The sequence below is a fragment of the Meriones unguiculatus genome, chromosome 19 (assembly GCF_030254825.1).
Source record: "Meriones unguiculatus strain TT.TT164.6M chromosome 19, Bangor_MerUng_6.1, whole genome shotgun sequence".
Lineage (NCBI taxonomy): Eukaryota > Metazoa > Chordata > Mammalia > Rodentia > Muridae > Meriones > Meriones unguiculatus.
In genome coordinates, this window is record NC_083366.1 from 57,871,809 (window position 1) to 57,892,048 (window position 20,240).

General features: G+C 42.1%; 1 protein-coding gene across 6 annotated transcripts in view; it reads left to right on the plus strand.

The window, feature by feature from the left end:
• Window positions 1-577: 577 nt before the first annotated feature.
• Window positions 578-20,240, plus strand: part of Phactr1 (phosphatase and actin regulator 1) — a 439,140-nt gene continuing 419,477 nt past the window's right edge. For 2 of the 6 annotated variants that reach the window (XM_060372701.1, XM_060372703.1), the window contains exons 1-2: window positions 1,397-1,571; window positions 2,435-2,585. In XM_060372701.1, the coding sequence (XP_060228684.1) occupies window positions 2,483-2,585 (103 nt within the window). In that variant the 5' untranslated portion in view covers window positions 1,397-1,571; window positions 2,435-2,482. Of the gene's footprint in view, window positions 773-1,395; window positions 1,572-1,901; window positions 2,095-2,434; window positions 2,586-20,240 lie in introns of those variants that run through there. The other 4 variants (XM_060372699.1, XM_060372698.1, XM_060372704.1 and 1 more) reach the window with 4 other exon arrangements.

The following is a 20,240-nucleotide window of genomic DNA, read 5'->3' on the forward strand; positions in this document are numbered from 1 at the left end:
CTCTCTTGTCTTAACAAGCCATCACGATGCGTCACTTCTGCTTGGTCCATACGAGGTGGAGGAAGGTTGCAGAAATCACACACTAGGGCAAGACTTGATTAACACCATGGTTTTTAAGAACATATCTCAAAGACTTGTGCCTACACGTCCTCCCTGGGGTGTGATAGGGAGAATATCAACCAGGCTAACCTGGGTGACCCAACCAGAGTGTCTTTTTGCTGTCAAGATAATTCTGTCGCATTCAGAAAAGAGGAGCGCGTTTAGGCGTTTTGACCAGGCAGAGACTGAAAGAGGAAGTGTGAAACCTGACCAGCCTTCTGTGTTTTTCTCCACAAAATAGCTCAGGGTTTTAATTGCCCACCTTGTTTGGAAGCTCACAGAGAAAGTGGCAGTGCACCAAACCCTTCAGGATTAGAAAGTACTCCACACCTTGGAGAGCCTAGGAGACAGGAGAATCATTTTAAATGCAAATTAAATTGAGGGGGTAGCAGAAAAGAACACATAAAAGACGGTAAAACAAAACCTTTCAATTTTCTTAAATTAGCAGGCTAATGTGTTCTAAAGAGCAGCCCCGCTCAGATCCCGTCTTGGGGTGGGTAACATTTCATCACAATATAAAACGGGCAGATCCATCATTCCCCTCCACTCTGTGCTCTTGACTGGAGATTGAAGGGAAAATTAGAAGCTGTGCATTTGGGCTTGCAGGCTCAGCAGCCCTGCTCAGCTTGCTCTCTGCTCTCTGGCGGCACCCTGTTGCAGAGGACAAGTGCTGGTGAGTATAACTTTGAGACTCTTCCCTGCATGGGTCTTTCTGGCTACCTTGCCTTTGGTGGGCTAGGAGGGTGTCTCCCGTACGATCTGCGTTATAACGCGTCTTTCAAAATCTGGGAAATTTCAGAGAGCTTTTTAAGCTGTTTCTAGGGACTGGTTCACAGAAGGAAAGTTATTTTCAGCCTAGATGCCGGTGACTGTTACTGTGTATTAATTATAATGGGAATATTGAGAATACTGCCTTTCTTCATCACCCTGCCCCATTCAGCAGTGAGGTAAAGACAGGTGCCCGAACATGGTCTAACCAACTTAGTCCTTGGTCTATTGTCTAATCATTTACCACGCTGTTCTGTTGTAACTGCAAAGCAGACTTGGATTTGAGATTGTGAAGATGGATTATTAACTCAGAATTCTGATTTTTAAATAACTGTGAGATATCCCTGCTTAAGAGGTGGGGGAGTAGGCTGTGAATGGCCCTGGGTGATGTAAAACCTACATGTAGGTTTTGATGGTTCTCTGCCAAAGTTTTACATGGGAAAGTGGTAATTTCCTTCCTTCACAGAGGAGGGCGTGGAGAGGCTGAAACTGGCGTCACCTTCTGTTGCTAAGGTAACGTGTTCTGGCCATTTTATCTGATAGAGAAAGTCCAGTGGACAGAATACATTATTCATCACTGATCTAATCAGATAATCAAAACTGTTTACTTTCGCTGGGAATATTTAGTGAGATCAAAGGCAGCTGATTGAAACTGCTCATTTGGACTATCGACAGCCCTTGGTTTTACCGGGATTTTTTTTGCAGTAAGTATAATTTGCTGTTGGGGTACCTTTGGCTAATTTTTTTTAAAGTTTCTTTACAACACACGGTTTCTTAGATTAGAGTGTGTAGCTTTAGAAAGCAAGCGATTTCTTTAGCCTTGAGAGTGTGATTTTTAAGGACTTCGTCTTATTTCTCCTTAAAAAAAAAATATAATAGTGCAGAAATAGAGTTCATCTGTTCCAGGATTAGGGGGAACTCCATAGAACCCATGAAAAGGGGCTGGCTATTCTTCATGCCAGGCTAGGGCAGGCTATGGGAGACGCTGCAAGGCTGTGATGTTAGTCGCTGCTGCACAAACCACAGTTCTGTGCCACAAGCAGCCTATATCGGGCACAGGCAGCTAAGCCAGTAGCACTGTATAGAATGTGCTGAAGGAAATGGCTGAAGAGTAAGAAATTCAAGGCATTCCTACAGCAAATAAGGCAGCCTGCATTGCAAGGTGAATTCCGTCTGTTAGAGGGGGACACCAGAAGCCCCTGGATCAACCGAAGCAGCAACCTGGAGGTGGGATGACACTTTCTAATACCACTTATCAGGTAGACTTTTAAAGACTGGTGGTATATGGATTTAAAAGCATACCTCTTGTCAGCTAACATACAGCGAGGAGAAAAAAGTGCGTTCCTTTTCCTTAACCTGGATCATCTCATTTTTGCAAGTGGAATACATCAGTGTTAACTAAAAGTTGTATTTCCTCATACAATACAAAGGCTCCGGCAATGGGGGCTTTGAAATTAGGAATGTCAGTCAACTGGTGGCATATGATAATGGGGTATTCGTATTTAAATTAAAGAATAGGCATGCTTGACGGCCTGAAATACTGTGGCCTTTTCCCCCCTTTTTATAGACATCGAAGCGATTACCTTCTCTCAAGATCCTGTTTTGAACACTGAAGATGGATTACCCCAAAATGGATTATTTCCTGGACGTCGAGTCTGCTCATAGACTCTTGGATGTGGAGTCGGCACAGAGGTTCTTCTACAGCCAAGGAGCTCAAGGTAACAAATGGGGAAGAGAGAAGCCCCTCACCCTCACGGTGCTTTGCTGCAAACAGTGTAGCATCAGCCGCAGCTGCTTAAGCTGTGTCTTGAAAGTTCATCAAATGTTGACAACATTTCCCAAAGTGCTGCAGGAATTTTGAAACAGACTAAAGAAATCCATCACCCCCGGTGTGTAGACAAGTGTTGGGAGCATACCTCTAAGAGCTGCTTTAGAAAATGATTCCCAACCTCCTCGATTCTGTAGCTTATGCCTAAGGGAATTGGGGGGGGGGTGCTTCCCTTCCCCCCCCCCCCCGCCCAGGAAATTTTTAGGCAGTCAGCTACTGCACTCATGGCCATCTTGGGGCACCCTGACCTAGCTGAGTGCCATCCAGCCGGAGGATTATGGGCTTCTGAGATAAGTGGGCCACTTCTGTATCTGCCTTACCTAATCTCAGTGATCTCAGTTGCTGCCTGGAGAATGCTCAATGCACATTCAAGGACCTCCGTCCCCTTCTGTGAAGTGTGGCAGACTAAGTGTTTTCATTCCCTAGTTCAAGGCTGTTGATTAGGCTCTAGTGTGCTTGCTCTTCTGTTCCAGGTTTCATTTAGAACATTTATCACTGTTTAGAAAAACAAACAAAAGAATTCAAAATGTCTTATCCTCTTGATGTGTAGGGTATTTTTTTTTCTAAATCATAGCTTGTGTTTTTCATAAAAATATAAGATGTCTGGTCAAATGACCTTGATTATGACTGTGTCCCAGAGCATGCAAGAGAGTCCTGTTTAAATAGGAAAGTAGTGGAATTCTGGGAAGTCACGAAGCAGAGCTGAGAAGGAGATGCATTGTGCTGGAATCCTGGCATCTTTCACTGTTGCATGACAGGAAGCTCATCTTGGGCACTGACAACAATTCTGCTCCTGCCTCAGGTTTTCCCAAGTGTTCTTAGGTGCCTGGCTCGGAGCTCGTAGTAACTTTAAGGGCTTGCGGGCCTCCTGGTTCCATTTTCTGGGTGTGAGCCCATGGCTCTGAAAGTCAAGAGGGGCTGGATATTCTCCGCAGGATTTGTTTGGGTCAACAGGCTCAGCAGCAAAGGTGATAGCATGTCTAATTGCCATCCTTTAAGAGGAGATTGCATTGCTACTCCCTGCCACTTCAAGGGGTGTAAGAATGTTCCTGGGAAGAAGAGGCAGAGGAGTAATTAACACTTCCAGCTTGCTCTGGATCTACAAGTAGAAAGGTGGATAGAAGTGTATGTGGAGCCGCAGGAAAGGGGAGGGGGAGGGGGTTTCCACCCCATCACGAGACCTGACTTCCTGTCCTGCCACATCTTCCCCAGGACATTCCATTCTGGGTGAGGCAGGCTCACCCAGCTGAGCTGCCCGTCAAGAAAGGACGCCATAGTTAACTGTGGAGGGGAAAGATGCCTTGAAGACGGTGGACTCTTGGCTTTTATGGAAGGAAAGCAGGCAGGGTGTGTGGGAGGCTTGAAGATTACAAGGCAGCCTGGTGGCTGCAGCAGATGGAGCTGGGGGCGGAGTGGTCAGAATTGTCACCAGCAGTGACGGTGGTGTAGACTCCAGAGCAGCAGTAACTGGAAAATACATGGGAGGTGGTAGCATAAGCTATGGCCTTCTCCTGGGAGTCACGTGTGCCTTCGGGTGAGGAGGATGCTATTTCACTCCAGGAATCCAGGATTTTCAGGGTTGAGTGGGCTCTGCAAACATCAGCGAGGCCGTAGTCCCCAAGTCATAAATTTAGGTGTTTCTGAAACCTCCGAGTTCATACTTAAACTGGAGTGACAGCAATGGTCATAGAGCCAGCACACTTCTCCAGGGACCCATATTTAAAAATCAGTTCTTACAGTCCTTTGTAAATGGTAACGGTGACAGATTTCCAAATTGTTAAGTGCCTTAATGAGTCGGGGTTTTAAAGTGCTTAAAACAATGTTTGCATCATGAGACCTGGTACATCAGCAAATCAATAAAACAGATACTCCATGTTAAAGGCTCTCCCTTCTCTGACTGAATAAGAAATAAGAAATCTTATCTTACAGGAATTCAACCTCCTGTCTCTAGAGAAAAGCAAGCATGCATACATGTAGTTGAGTGCACACACAGAAAGAGGAATGTTCAGTAGACATAAAATCACTAGGAGTTTGTGTCTTGTCCCAGAAAAACCTATGATAGGACACACTTCAATAATGGTAAAATCACACTGGGTGCATCCCTCCACCTGGCCTTTCACTTTAAGACATAGCTCCTCCAACACTTAGGGGCATCACCACAGACAGGGTCTTCTCCTCTCAGGAGCTCTGCCTCCCCTGTAACTTGGAACTTCTCACTACACTGACCTGGAAGTCTCGTATGGCTGCTGAGCCTTTCCAAGACACCAAACCCCTAGGCCTTATAAAGGGTCTCTAGGTGAATGGTGAGTGGGTGAAGGCTGAACACCACAGCGTGCAGCGCTCTCTTCCCACAGTAAACATTTATGTTTCCAGTGCATGACTGAACCCATGTCAAGGCACTGAGAAGCAGAGGAAAGAAGGGTATGTGGGAGCTGCTTTTTAATGAAAGGCCTGTGGAGCAAACAGAGTTAATCTCGACCCAGGCAGCTCTCCACTCAGCCAGACTAGTCCAGTACAGAGCAGTACGAGGAAGGTCCGAAAGCCTGGATGTGATACCCTCTTCTAAAAAGGTCTAGCTGGGAGTTTCATGCAGCGTTCAGAATCTTGGGTTACCCAAGACCTGATTGGCTAGGCTGTCATATGTTTGTTGCCTTTGTCATTCATTCATTTGCCTATTTCTATAGACTGAACAAGTGTTCTCAGAGAGAGAAATCCTTTAAGGAGGAAAGAGAAGAGTCTGGGGGTTCCCCTTCTTCCTTTCCTGTGTGTTTTATTCTTTACTGTATTCACAAAATTCTAAAAAAAAAAAAAACCTTCAAAATTAATTATAGACAAAATGTCTATCTAAAGCAAAATAGTTTTAGAAGTATGTTTTTGACTGACTCATAGGTATTTTTGTTTCCTTTTTTTCCTGGAAAATGAAAATATCCTGTTCCAAAATAGAGGAGGATGTTCTGTTTAGTTAACATGAGAGGAGTCTAGAAAAACGTGAGTTCCTTAAGAGAGTGCAAAAAGAAGTCTCTGGCCTTTCAAAGTCCCCGTGGAAGCCCTCGTGTTTGTCAAGTGTGTGTCCTGTTCTGTTAATGAAATATCTTGTTTCCTCCAGATTTCATTTCTCTTTGGTTTGAGTGTTAGGCAAGGAACATTGGCTGACTTGAAATTCTACTATCAAAAGCATGATATGTCCTGGACAACGGGGTGGGGGTGGTGAAACCCACAGGCCTCCTGTTTGTCTCCTGGAGGCAGATGATGCTCTCTTGGTTAGTTTGGGGGCGGTTTGCCCCCAGAAAGTCCTGGTGACGTGGAGGGAGCTCTGTAAAGACCACCTGTAGCTCAAAAGGAAGATCCTGGAAACCGGAGGCACATGTGACTTCAAAGATAATATGGGCAAATGTCTCTGTGGCATAATTCAAGTTCATCCATCATAAGCTTCTGACAATGATATCCTCACCCTCAACTTCAGACTCTGTGATTTTACAGTGCCCAGTTGAACTGAGAGGGGCATCATTAAAATGTTAACAAAATGAGTATTGTGGACTTTTCTGGTTGAAATGGATACTCTCAAGCTCCTACTAAGTGGAATGGAATCGGAATGGCAAGGTCTCCAGAGCCCCTGTTTCCAACAGGCTTCTGGGTTATTCCTCTGAAGGGCGCTGAGCACTTTTCTAAATAATTAGTGGCAAAGTTTAAAAAGAAAGCATCGTATCCAGTGTAGATTAGAAACACCCCAGTAGATTTCACGAGCCTCCCCCATAGCTTGGAGACCCACTGCAGTCCAGCTGAATCGTAATCTCTAAGGGGCAGTGTCACAGAAAGCATCCTGTTAGTTGCTTCCAATAGACAAGCATAGCTGTGATCTGAAGACTGACCATTTTATCACACCCTGCAGCTATTTTTAGTTTCATGTTGGGGGTTATGGGGTGAGTGCTGGGGACTGAACCCACTTTACCATTCAGCCACATATAACTCATTCTTCTGTGGCTAGTTTTGCCTGGCTATCTTTCTCGGCCATACATAGACAGTTACATGTTATAAGCTATCATATATTATAAGTATTTTGTGTTCATGATGGATATAGACGGGATGGGTCGTAAGCACTCTACCACTGAGCCGCACACTCAGCCCCCTAGGCTTTCACTTTTAAATGAGTTTAAACAATCCAAAGTGGCAAATCGACATCAAGAAACACAGAGAGATCAAAGACAGCACGCTACAGAGTCATGCATGTTTTTATCCCCAGTGAAATGTTGGAAAGCGGGAATTGCAGTATTATGCGCATCCTACAGATTAGAAAAAAATTAGGACTCTGCGCTGGGGAGGTAACTCAGTTGGGAAAATGTTTGCCACAGAAACTCAAGGACACACGTGTATGTGAGGCATTGCAGAGGCAGGAGGCAGACATGAGGTCTCCAGGGCTCAGTGCACAGACAACCTTGCCTAATTGCCAAGTTCCAGGACCTAGGGAGTGTCGGGGTGTCAAAAACTACCAATGTAAATGGTGCCTGAGAAACAGCAACCAAGTTTGACATTGACATCCTCAGTCACAGGCATTTATATGTGAACACATACACACACACAGAGAGAGAGAGAGAGAGAGAGAGAGGGAGAGAGAATTTAAAATTGGTGGCTGGAATATTCTTGAAACGGGTCATCCATTTGGATATCTGCAAAGCTAGGATCTATTTCAATTATACCTGACTCCAAAGCCAAAACTATTTGAAATATCTCAGTGTTCCTTGCTGGAAACAGGTGCCCTTTCATCTGGCCAGACTGATGAAATCAGCCAAGGAGGTGAATGACCATATCACACTTCCCGAGATGGGGAAGCTGAGGCTCTGAGTGATTTCATCGCATGCCCCCATCACACAGCTTCTAACAGGAGGCTGGAAGAGAGAGCCCCTTCTTTTACCCCTCTCACATACCCCCATCACTTTACATAACTCATGGATTCGAAACCATTGGTACGCATCCTAAAGTACTTTTTCTCTTGTCTGCATTGTCTTGTTCAACAAAGGGAAATGCCAGTTTTGACAACTGATAAATGCCACGGTGAGCTTCTCAGAGTCTCTTCAAGTTGTCTTAGGAATAGAGAGAAAAAAATCACTGAAACCCCCTGTCAAGTGAACCCTTTCCCCTTAGGAGCTTTTCTCATCTCAACCTTTTCTTATGTGCACCCCTCCCCCCCTACAAAATCCATCAGAACATTGGCTTTGGATCTTTGGCTTCCAACTGAATGCACTCCAACTATCTTCAGCTTTACACCTCTGGGATTTCTTAGCATGATTCCCAGGAGACAAAGACATTTGGTGTCACTCAATTAGTTGCAAGTCATTAGCAATGGTTAATTAACAATTGCATTCTTGTTTTTCTTTTTCTTGTTTTTTTGTTTTTTGTTTTTTGTTTTGTTTTGTTTTGTTTTTGGTTTGTTTTTTTGTGTGTGTGTGTGTGTGTGCTTAAGGCCAGACCTAACTTCAACATCACCTCATCACCTCCCAGTGAGTTTTTCCTGATGTTTCCAGTTGTTTCTCCCATACTTACGTGATAGCCTCTGTCACAGTACAGGGTTCCATTTTTATCCCATACTTGATATAGCAACTCAAGAAAATGGCAGCCTCTCTATGTCCCAGTTTCTTCATAGAAATGGTTGGCTAGCTCCAGATCCAAAGGGAGTTGAAGGGTTAAATGGAGTCTGTAGCGTGTGTGTCTGTGTGTCTCTGTGTGTGTGTACACATGTCAATTAGTCACTAATACTATCCTTTTATTACTTAGATGCCTTCCATCTACGTGTGTGTGTGTGTGTGTGTGTGTGTTTGTCAAGCAGTCCTAATACTGATGTTTGTTACTTAAATGCCTGCCATCTCCTTAAATACCATTTTCTTGGTGGGTAACATCATCCTTGGCATAAAGAAGGGCATTATAATTTATTAAATGCCTCTGCAGACCTGGGAGAACAAGAATCCTTCAGTCTGCACCTACAAAGAAAAACTTCAGATTCAGAGGATAGACTCAAGGCTTCCAGATGTGGAAAACACCTGTCCCCATGCCCAATTCCTTTAAAGACTTAATGACTTTAGTTGAAATTGGAAAAAGCACATAAGACTGGAAGGAGGGTGCATAAAAAGAATGATGGGAATAATTAATATGCAGAAAATGAGAGAAAGTCACCAATTCAGATATATCTGTTATTTAAAAAAAAAAAAATCAATCCTTGTTTAAAAAAAAAAGCAAAAGAGAAAGGAAAACAGTACAGGAAAAGTTTAGGTATATTATTATAGACTTTGGAACTAAATTTCCAGAGGCAATGGAGATTTTAATGCATAGCTGTCCACTATGGCTAAGTTCTTTTTCTGTCTATAAGAAGTTCTGAAGAAGAACCCCAGCTTTCCTGTGATGACCTTTCCTGAGACCAATTCAAAGGACACTCTGAGTATGTTCAGAAATTGAGTTCTGAACTGTCCCTGAGCAAGATCCTTTTCTCTTTCCCTTCCTTCTTTAAACCTCTACTGCTCAGTCCAGGCCTTACATATTTTGGCTAATTGATCCTCAGTGCAGCCACTGTACACACTCCTGTTTCCAGCCAGACACCATGGAGGAAGCTGTGCAGACCCATCAAAGTCACTTACTGGAAATACACTGTGAGAACAACTCACAGGGTATCTGCCATGTGTTTAAGAGTCTTGGTCATTCAGCTAGTAGCAAGCTGTGCTCTTTTTCCATCCCTGTCCCCTCAGACCTCAGGTGTGGTTCATTCCTGAAACTGGAGGTCTGGTTTTCTCCAGAAAGACTAAGGTAACAAGCAATGACCACAAGTCAATTCAGTGCCCATTTAAAGAATGACTGACAAGTGGATTCTAACATTCAACATCACACTAACACCTTCCTGTCTGACCCTTAGAGTCCCTAAGTGCCAGGAGAGCAATATCAGCCATATCTCCTGTCCCCACACAGGAGATGCCTTCCTATGTCCTATGTCTTGGTTTATTACTTAGATAACAGATTCGCTAACTTCCAGATCCTGTCTCAGAGAAGCGTTTCATATGAAAACCTTACAAAATCCATTCTGCTCTCACCTTTATGGTGCTCAGGTTATTGCCCTCAGCAAACTCCTGATGAGGGGGTTGGGAATTTGTTCCTTGCAACTCTAACAAGGAAGTTGGAAGCTGTGCTTCACTCATAGATGACAAAGCAACTACCAAGCCTGCCCTCCTGGCCTCCCACATGCTCCCTTTTAGGCTTCTAATTGCTCACACGCAGGCTTTCCCAACATGTGCTTAACAGAGAGAACCCTGTGTGTGACAGAGAGAATGGAAGCAGATAGAGAGGGAAAATATCCTAGGGAAAGCCAGTCTCCAAGTCCAATAGAAAGGGCCACTCAGTCCAGCCCCAGCTTCGGAGGATGCCTTTCAAACAGGACATTCTTGCTCACAAAGCAGCTCCTGGTGGGGGGTTCTTGGTATTTGGGGTACCTTGCTCCCAGTAACCATCTGCTTTAACACATATTGAGGTTCAGGTTTCCTATCTAGAACAAAGAGGGAGAGGGAGAGGGAACCTGAAATAATGAGACACAAGAGAGGAAGAAAGTGACACGAAAATACAAGGAAACACTTCCAATCAATCAATTAATAACTCCCACTCTCACATACGGTCTATGAAAGAGTGGATTAAAAGGCAGCCCACACTCAGCTCCCATCAGCCATGACCCAATTAGCATAAACAATTCACAGGTGCTGGGGAATGAATTCTCACTCTTCATTTGCCCAAACAAATCTGTTTTCTCAAAAAAAAAAAATTTTTTTAAAGAATGTAAAAAAAAAAAAAAAAACTTCCAGTGCCAGCCTCTATGTCTATTCAACAAAGGCAAGGATGGGAGCCTAGCACACCAAAGTCAGTTCATAGTCTGGGTCATGCTCAACATGTTTAATAATTTCCCAGTAAGCCGTTAGACACACAGACTTGAGCAAACCCCCCAATGGACATTGGTATGTTAAAGCAGAACTCCGAAGTACTGAACAGAGAGATGATCTTCAAGATCTATTTGATTTTCAATCAGAAGAGCAAAATAAGAGTAATAATATCAAAGCCTTTGGCAAAAGAAAAAAAAAAGCCATAGAACCAATTAACTGTTTAATTCTGTGCAACTATTCACTTTTTATACTTACTTTCTATCCTTTTCCATGCATTGGAACATTACAGTTACAATGATGGCATGTAAAAATTGATGATAGGAATCAAATAGTTCCCCATCTTGACTGCAGGCTGTGTTTTAGAATTCACCATTACCTTCCCATGGTCCTGAGTTCAAATAGTGACTTCTACTTCCTAGCTTGTGTAGCTGGACCAAGAATTTAATCTCTTTTGCTTCCCTTCTGCATTTCCATGGCAAATGATAATCAAGTCAAGAGTTCTTAACCCCAAAGGCAATTTTGAGGATTAAATGAAACAAAATAGCATTCCACAAACTGTCATACAACATGATATTAAAAAAAAAAAAATTTGCTCTTTTAAAATGGTAGTGTATTTATTCTATTGTGCTTTAGGAATTTTTTACATAAAAATATTTCATCTAAACAGAATGTCTAGCCAGCACTGCATCTTTATAAAGTATCGCTGAGGGCACCAATACAAGAACATAAGTACAGCAATAGAAAATGAGTTAAGATCATTTGCTGAAAAACATTGTATAATAGTACAGACAGCATCTAGGGCTCACAAGAGGCATGAAAGCAATAGAGGAATACAAAGTTCCTAAGTAGTGAACAAATAAGTGTAAAACACTTAGCAAAATGTTAGGCACCGAATATCTATACAATGAATGGTTGCTCTGGCGTCAATCCCCCTTTAATTTTGTCATTTCTCAAAAGAAAGTGGCAGGACTTCATCTCCCCAGAGGAAGTCACACCTCATTCCATCTCTTCTTGAATGTTGTTTATTCCTCACTCACATTTCTAGGCACTTTGGAAATGTGACACAGCCTGAAAACATAAAACTAGGAGGGAGGGTGCTGGAGCAATGGCTCAGAGGCTGAGAGCACTGACGGCTGCCACAGAGGACCCGGGCTCGGGTCTCAGGATCTACATGGTGGCTCATAACTCTAGCATCTCAAAATTGTCCAGAATTCTAGTTGCAGGGCAGTCAGATGCCCTCTTCTGATTTCTGTGGGCACCAGGCATGCATACAGTGCACTTTCATATGTGCAGATGAAATACACACATACACACACACACACACACACACACACTCACAGGTGTAAATATATAATTAATAAATCCTTAAAAAACACAAAAATAAGAAAAACTATACAATTGATGTTAAAACAAACTTACTAACAGATTCCAAAAGATTCCTTTTTGTAGTTTTACTGTCAAGTAATATTGGCCACCTTGTCGATTTCATTTCTCAGGACTTTGTAGCAAAGACTAGCTCATCAGAGAAACCATTGTGTTTTCCGAGTTGGTATTCAAGATGCAGCGACAACTAACTTTCATTGCAGCTAGGTTTAGTGAGGACAATGTGTGTTCTAGGCAGTGTGAAGTGATATATGCGAAGGCCTGCACATCTGAAGTGACAGATCAGTTAGAATCCTGTGTTTGTTATAAGGGTCAAAGAGGTCACAGGGCAAAGATGCAAAATGACAAGAGGAGAGACTGCTGCATCAGCTGGCAGAAGCCAAAGTGCTCAAGGATTTGAACTAAGGAATTCCAAAGCAGATGCTGAGTCCACTAAAGAGAATCTGTACTTAAATGTGTTTTCATGAAGGCTACAGTTATGAGGGGAAAGGCTAAAGCTATGAGAACACCGGCCACTGCAGTGATAAGGCTGACATGTGCTGAAGCCTCAGTGTGTGCCAGGGCCTATTTCATCGTCTCACTTGATTCACAAAAGGGAAACGTGTGGAGCATATTTTTATTATCCCCATTTTGCAGGGGTTCCAACGATCAAGTAACTTTTCAAGATCCCACAGCCACTTCAATAAAGCATAATTAAAATCTGAACCTTTTCATCCTCCATATCACATCTTCTAGATCAAGGTCCCATGGCTGAGCAAGTTTACCAGCACAGACGATGTGAGCAGACGGATTTTAGATCGTGCACATGGTTCACATTTCAAAGGCAGAATGTCTCAGGAGCTTTATGATAAGAATGTGACACCACCATCACTTTATGTGGTTATACTATAGGAGAAGCTCCCTAAAGGAATATTTAATTTTTCTTTCCTGGGAAAACTATCACAGTGGGAGGAGAGACCTCCATACTTACTTTGAATTCGATAGCATATGATTTGCCTGTGAGGCAACCTTCCCAGGTGCCCATGGGAATTTCTTACGACATTCATAACTCACTTTTCCTCCTCAGTACCAACGTGGTGCATAATAGTTATGAAAATTTTTTTAAATGCAGACCATAAAAGGAAACCAACTTAAGCATTCCCCATGACCCAAAACAGGTGATCTGCAACCCGGGGCACATGCTGATGTCCCTGTTGTGCACATGAACATGCCTTTGTGTGTGTTCTGAACCTAAATCAAGATCCATGGATTATTTTTAATTTTTCTGTTTTAATTTTAAAACTCACGAAAAACTCGTCCAGAGTAAAGGATTGTTGATTCTATCAATGGATTAATAACCAGACACAGTTTGAAGGAAGGGAGATAGGTTCATTGTGCTTTGGTTTTGCCCCAAAGGTAACTTTGCCAGCTGGACTGTGTCCCTGAATCAGTTCTTCTGTTATTTACTAGAGAGAGAGAGTCTGACTAATGCCCTGTGATCTGATTACCATCAGCAGCCCATCTGTAGACCCAACAGAATGCAAATAAAATAGCCACCTAATCTGCCCTGGTTGGGTCTTTGCTTCCGACTCATCTGTTAAGGAGAGTCTGTGATCCCAGACTTCCCAACAACAGCATGCCTTTCTTCTCCTTCAAGACACACCAGCAGCCACCCGGGTCTTTCTAACCTTTTACTCAACGGTGGATAAGTAGCAAAGGCAGGACGCTAGAGGCCTGAAACTGCTACAGTTAACTGGCTCGTTTTACAGATGATAAAAGTAAGCCTTGCGGAAGAAAGGAAAAGCAAGCATGGCCTATTAATACCCAGCATACACCGGAAGCTGCGCGCGCACGTTTCTCTCAGAACTACAAAATTGTCACTGGTTAGATATTATTGCCTCAATCCATATGAAATTAAAGCTTAAAAGAAAATATGTATCTAATGTCAGTGAGAATCCAGGATTCAAACCTAAGTCTCCCTAGCTTTGTAGTTTCCTACATTTCTAGGGACTAGATGGTCGGGGGTGTATTTATCTAGATACCATAGCTGGGTTGTTGCAGAGGAGATAGACAAAATCCAGGATCCCGGTGCCTAGACTGATTGTCCTAGTCAGATTCCTGTTGCTTTGATAAACACCATGACCAAAAGCAAGGTGGGGGAGGGGGCATCTATTTGACTTTACATCTTCTAGTCTGTCACAGAAAATGAAGTCAGGGCAGAAGCTCAAGGCAGGAACCTGAAAGCAGGAACTAAAGCAGAGGCTGTAGAAGAGCTTGCTTAGTGGCTTGCTCTTTGTGGCTCATGTGGTCTGATTTTTAATACAACCCAGGATCACCGGCATAAGGGTGGCACCACTTACAGGGGGCTGGACCCTCCCACATCAATTACTAATCAAAAATCTGATCTCCCCCAAGGCTTGCTAACAGTACTGTCTGATGAAGACATTGTCTCCAGTGTGGTTCCCTCTTCTCAGATGACCCTAGCTTGTGTCAAGTTGACAAAAAACTAACCAGTATACTGATGTTCATATCGCTACATGCTATCACCATCCTATAAGGTGACTCAAATAACTCAAGCTAATAGCCTTTTAACTTTGAGGTGACTTCCAAATGAACAACGCCAGCAGTTTGCCACATGAGGCTTACTCCAAGTATACGTCACCTTTCTTTATACTGACCATGAATCAGGGCTATGACAACCTTAACACTTTAGATTATGTTGTTCTCATTAATTACAGCTGTATTTAAAACAAGCCATGTAGAAAATACAAAATTAAAGTCATAAGGTTTGCCGTTACCTATTCTGTTGAATGAGACCTGGAAAGTGACTTACATACTTTAACCCGGGATTTATCAACATTTGAATAATAGAAGTTGCTTGGGTTTCTGTCTGACTCAAGTCAACATGCAAAGCCCGAAACACATTTTCCTTTCTGCATCTAGCATGTGTTAGCAGCCAGCCCCCTGCCACTCTGCACAGTGTCTACTTTAAGACGGGGAGGAAAGGAAGCAGTGAACATTTGTTGTCCACCCACCATTTGTCAGGCTCCATGTTAGGTGTTTTACATTTATTACATAATGTTTTATCCTCTCGAGGCCCAGTGAGAGAGTTCATTTCATTTCTCATTTGCATCTAAGGGAAGCAGGGCTTGGAGAGCTAATTTTTAAAAATAAGTCTGATAGGTATCAAGCTTTGGAATTATGCCAAGGTTTAATTTCACAGCTATAGATACAGCCTTGCTTTGGGCTGGTGAGTAATAATAGTTTACATACAGTCAAGGTTTATCAAGAATATCCTTTGCCAAAGACTTAATAAAAATTATGTGTGTGAATCCCCATGGAGACTGGAAAGTGTGGGTGCTGTGTTGGTCTCATAGATTCACAGAGATACTGATTTGCATGAAATCCTGAAACTATAGGTATGGAATTTAGATACAAATTAGAGAATGCTGGCCTCACAACCTCTGTTTTAAAATAGTACTTCATCGTTTCTGAGAGGAATAACGTCATCATCTTTCTTATATGTTCAGGCAAAGTGAAAAGCATTAAAGGGTCATAAGGTGGGCAGAGGTAAAAATGGCAGAACTAATTTTCCTAGTGGTACAGAAGTGTAGAAGCGGGGACAAAAATGTTTCAGCCACAGAAAACAGGCGGTTTGGACATGCAAAGATGAGGAGAGGAAAAAGAAAGGCTTTCCACCAGAAAGACAAACAGTTTTTATTAATATGTCTCCTGTGAATAAGCAGTTTCAAATTAGGTACATGAAACATAGGCCCTCTGGGAGAGGATTGTCAGTCCCAGTGTTTGTCTTGCATCCATCTACATGCAGGCGTCAATGCAAGAGAAGATAGGAATCCGAGCCTTACAGAACACTCAGACCAAAGTCACTAGGCCCATATGGCTATAGAAAACAGGGCTAGCTCGGTGCCCAGAAGTGGACCTATCCTTTGACATGGCATCAGGAGTGTGGGTTTCCTTGTTGTCTGGTTCTACTCTGATATACTCTGTGGTGGGCAGCATACTCCTAAAATTGTACAACAGGGAAGACTTAAGTGGGACCCGGGAGAAAGATCATGTATCTAGAATCTGGGCAGACATGGCAAAATGGAAGCAGCCATTGCTTCTTTGTTATGGACCCTCGCAGATTTATCAAGGATAAGAGCGAACTAGTGTCAGAAGTGCATAAAATAGACAGCGCTCTTTTCATGACCAGCTGAGGAATGAGAATGAAAAGGCACCAGTAACATTCTCGCATATTTTTGATTCTCTAGAAAAGGATGTCATGCATGGAAAGGAAAAGAAATGTTCCAGGATCAGCGCGCTAAATTTAGTGGTGACAAAAACCCAGCCCAAAGTACATTCTTGGTATGCTCTCGTTAAACCTGCTTACTGTGTGGAATCAACTACTGTGAGCTGGGTGGGTACTGCAATCAATGACATCCACTTGCATCATGCACATTTTGTGTTTTCCACGGGATCATTTGCCGTAGTCGCATCGTACTGGGTTAAATTGGGAGACCTAAGCTTGCTTTCTAAATCTTATCAGATAACGCCAAATGGTGAAGTATGTTTCATTCATGCAGCCCAGATCCCTGATCTGCTTAAATAAAGTACAGGGGACTCCGTTTTAAGCAAAATGTCAAGTGCCCCCAATTAATCCAAAACAAAACACTTGTACTATTAATACTGTTTCTCCACAGACCCGGGATTCACCTAACAGTGACAATTTTGCATAACTTTTAGAAAAGGGGGTGGGCCCCCGTCTCTATCTAATCCCTGGAAATTCTCATAAAGAGAAAGAAATGAATCGGGTTTTCTGTATTTAATTTAGTTGCCATTATTATTTTTATAATTAATCTATCACCTCCTCTTCTCTCATCTATCCATCCACAATCTGTCTAGAGAGATGTGCATATGTAGATAGTTATTTTATACCCGCAGCACATTTGTCAGCTATAGGAACATTTTATTTTAACCTGCTCTTTGCATTCCAGTGTAAGCTGGCTGGGAATGTCTCCTTAAATCACCTTCTGCTGCAGGACAGAATCCAGGCCAAGTTCAGGCCAGCCCAAGGTTATGGCCTAGGACAGCCCAGTCTACCCTCAGAGTTTTGTTGTTGTTTTGTTTTGTTTCTGAGACAGGGTTTCTCTGTGTAGCCTTGGCTATTGGCTGCCTTGGGCTCACAATGTAGACCAGGCTGGCCATGAACTCACAGAGATCCGCCTGTCTCTGCCTCCCCAACGGCTGGGATTACAGGCGTGTGCCACCTCACCCGGCTCTTCTGCTCTTTTGACCCTGGAACATTTCTGTACCCTGAAGTTACCATTTGTGACATCATCATTTGTGAACCACATGATTTTTCTCCCTTTTAAACTGACTGCTCCTAATCTGGTGTTGTCCATCACACGCTCGCAACGAGAATTGAGTTTTCTTCTACTCCAAAGGTAACATTACAGTTTTCTCTGTGTGTCATAGGTGGAGACTCCCAGTGCCCAGATATCCTTCACCAGAGGTGACCATTTTCATTTTCATTGCCCAGGCAAAGTGCTGTCCAGTTCTACCTTGAAACTTACCAGTGTGGGGAGGAACCCTTAAAGCCAATAACACCCTGATCCTCATCAAACTCTCCCCTAGATTTAGCATCCCTGTTGGTTCTTTCACGATCCCCCACCTCCATCCGCTTGCTTGATTATTTATTATAATGATTATAAAATGGTGGTTTTTACAGCGCCTACCTCCATATTAATTACTTAGCTCTCATCACTCCACTGGGGGAAATAAACAAGAACTATTTCCTTTCCTCATTCATTCATACAGGCATGCATTTTTACCAGTTCTCACTCACTTACCATCAGGACTCACGAGTGTCTTTTTTTCAGTGTAACACCTTTCCTTAGTGGACATCACAGATCTTTGTTTTCAGGTTATCTCAGGTGAGATCAATGTAAGCCTCTTCAAGCCGCTCCCTATTCCTGTGATTATTCTCTTTTCACTTTAACCTTTATCAAGGCACAACAACCGTTAGCAATTATTTTATTGCTTACACGCATTCTAACACAGTTACCTTATTATGTTGTCAGAACAAGGTACTTTAAAAAATTAAAAGCATCTAAAAACCTATTTTCAATAAGAGAAAATTAAATTAGATGCTAAATCCACACATTAAAAAGGGGGAACTGTAGAGAGCTGCAGAATGCTATGCCTTAAAGATGGAGCTGGTTTCCGCCTTCCACCTTCCCGATGGTGAGTGCTCTCTGTCACGAACAACTCCACATTTGGCTAAGGCCGAGGATCTGGCTTGCTTCCATGTATGTGGACCTATCTGCATTGCCCCCGTGGCACGCCTGGGTTGGCTACCCAGAGGGTATTTAAGCTGTGGGCTGGCTTTCCCCGGGGTCCGAGGATTGTTCAATGTTCCTGAATAAACTGCATTGAAAAAAAATAAATAAATAAAAATAAAAACACACACAAAAAAAATAAATAAATAAAGAATTCTTAAATAAATTAAAAATTGTAGGCATACACATGATACTCAGATAAAACATTCATACACATAAATAAATATTGAACATAAAATAAAAAGTATACGTACCAGAGATAGTTAAGCTAATATCACCAAGTTAAGGCCAAATAAACAGTAAAACCCCAAAAATGTTGGTATAGGATAATATGAACATTCCCCAAAAATGGTCCAAGTCATCCCCAACCACTGAGTTGGTCTGTGAAACAGATATGTAATGTCCAAAACTCAGCATCCCATGTTTCTCCTCTCCATCTGGCAGCTCATACAGTCTTTATGCCCCAACTTCCACAATGTTCCCTTCTTGAATGGGGAGAGATGTTCATATATAGATGATTACACGCCACCAAGCATTCACCATTAGTTATACATGGCTTTTCTGACCAAAATTGAAGGCAAGACTACTTCATAGGTGTAAGCATAAATATTTAGAAGGCAGTTGCACAACATGATCACTAATCAAAACCACAAGAGTAGGTTGGGGTCTGTTGTCTTTCCAATCATGGGCCACTGCCCAGTACCAGAAATAAAATCTCTTCTATGGACCAGACCTCATAGCTTGTCAGAAAGCAGCTGGTTGCCTATATAACCATTATGCCACTATTGCACCAGTGGTGATATCATGCCAAGTAGGTCATTATTGTAGTATGAAGGTCTAGCTCTGCATGAGATAATTGGTATGTATCTTCTCCATCCATTTGTATCACTTTCTGGCACTATATACGATTCCCAGCAGAGTAAGTATTTCCTGGTCAGACGTGGTTGATTTAGTTATGTCCTGAGAGCAAAGCGAGTGGTGCCTTCAACAGAAGACTCTTACCATCTGCTTATGGCAAGAAAACAAGAACAACGCCAAGAGATAATGTTGTTCAGTTTGCCTCTGGATTTGAGGCTATTGTAAGTGATTCTGCTTTGGACGTGTTTCAGGATGAATTCAGTTTTACCTCTATTCATGTAAACATACTTAAAGTTTTGCAAAAGGATTTGACAACATAGAGACATTTGTAGTTTTCTTTTTCTTATATTCTTTTAAAGGCTATAGCATCATCCATAGTGGTAACTCCTATCTGATTCCTAATGTTGGTGAGTTGTGTCTTCAGTCTTTTCTCTTTATTAGTTTTCCCAGAAAGTAATCAATATTATTGATTTTTTTTAGGAATATATTTTATTTAAGTTTTTTTGTTTTTATTTTTCTGTTCTCAACTTCACTGATTTCTAAATTTATCTGTATCTCCTTCTTTTTACTTGGGAACTTTTCCTGTGTTCCTGAGATGGGAACTTACATTAGATTTGAGGCTTTTTTTCTCTAAGTAAGCATTTAGTGTTATACATCCCTTGAGTAGCACTGTCCTAGTTGCACCCCACATACATGGTATACTACATTTTAAATGATGTCTTCCGTGAATAGAAGTTCTTTAATATCGGTCAATCACCATGAATATTTACTTTTGTGCTTATTGCTTCTTATATCATGTTTTAAATCTGTCTTCCAAAGTCATAAAATTATTTTCCTGTTAGAGAAATTTTTATATGGAAATTCTACCATTTATCTTTCACATATAAGTTCATGATCCATGTGGAACTGGGTTTTGTGTTCAGTATGAGGAGAAGATCAAGAGTGTTCTTTCACTCTATAAATATCCAAATAACAATTTATTGAAAAGTATTTATTGAAAAGTATATCCCTTCCTTTCTATACTACAAAGCTATTCTCATCTAAGTCATAGGCCTGTTCAAATATGTGTCTGTTTTAGGTCTT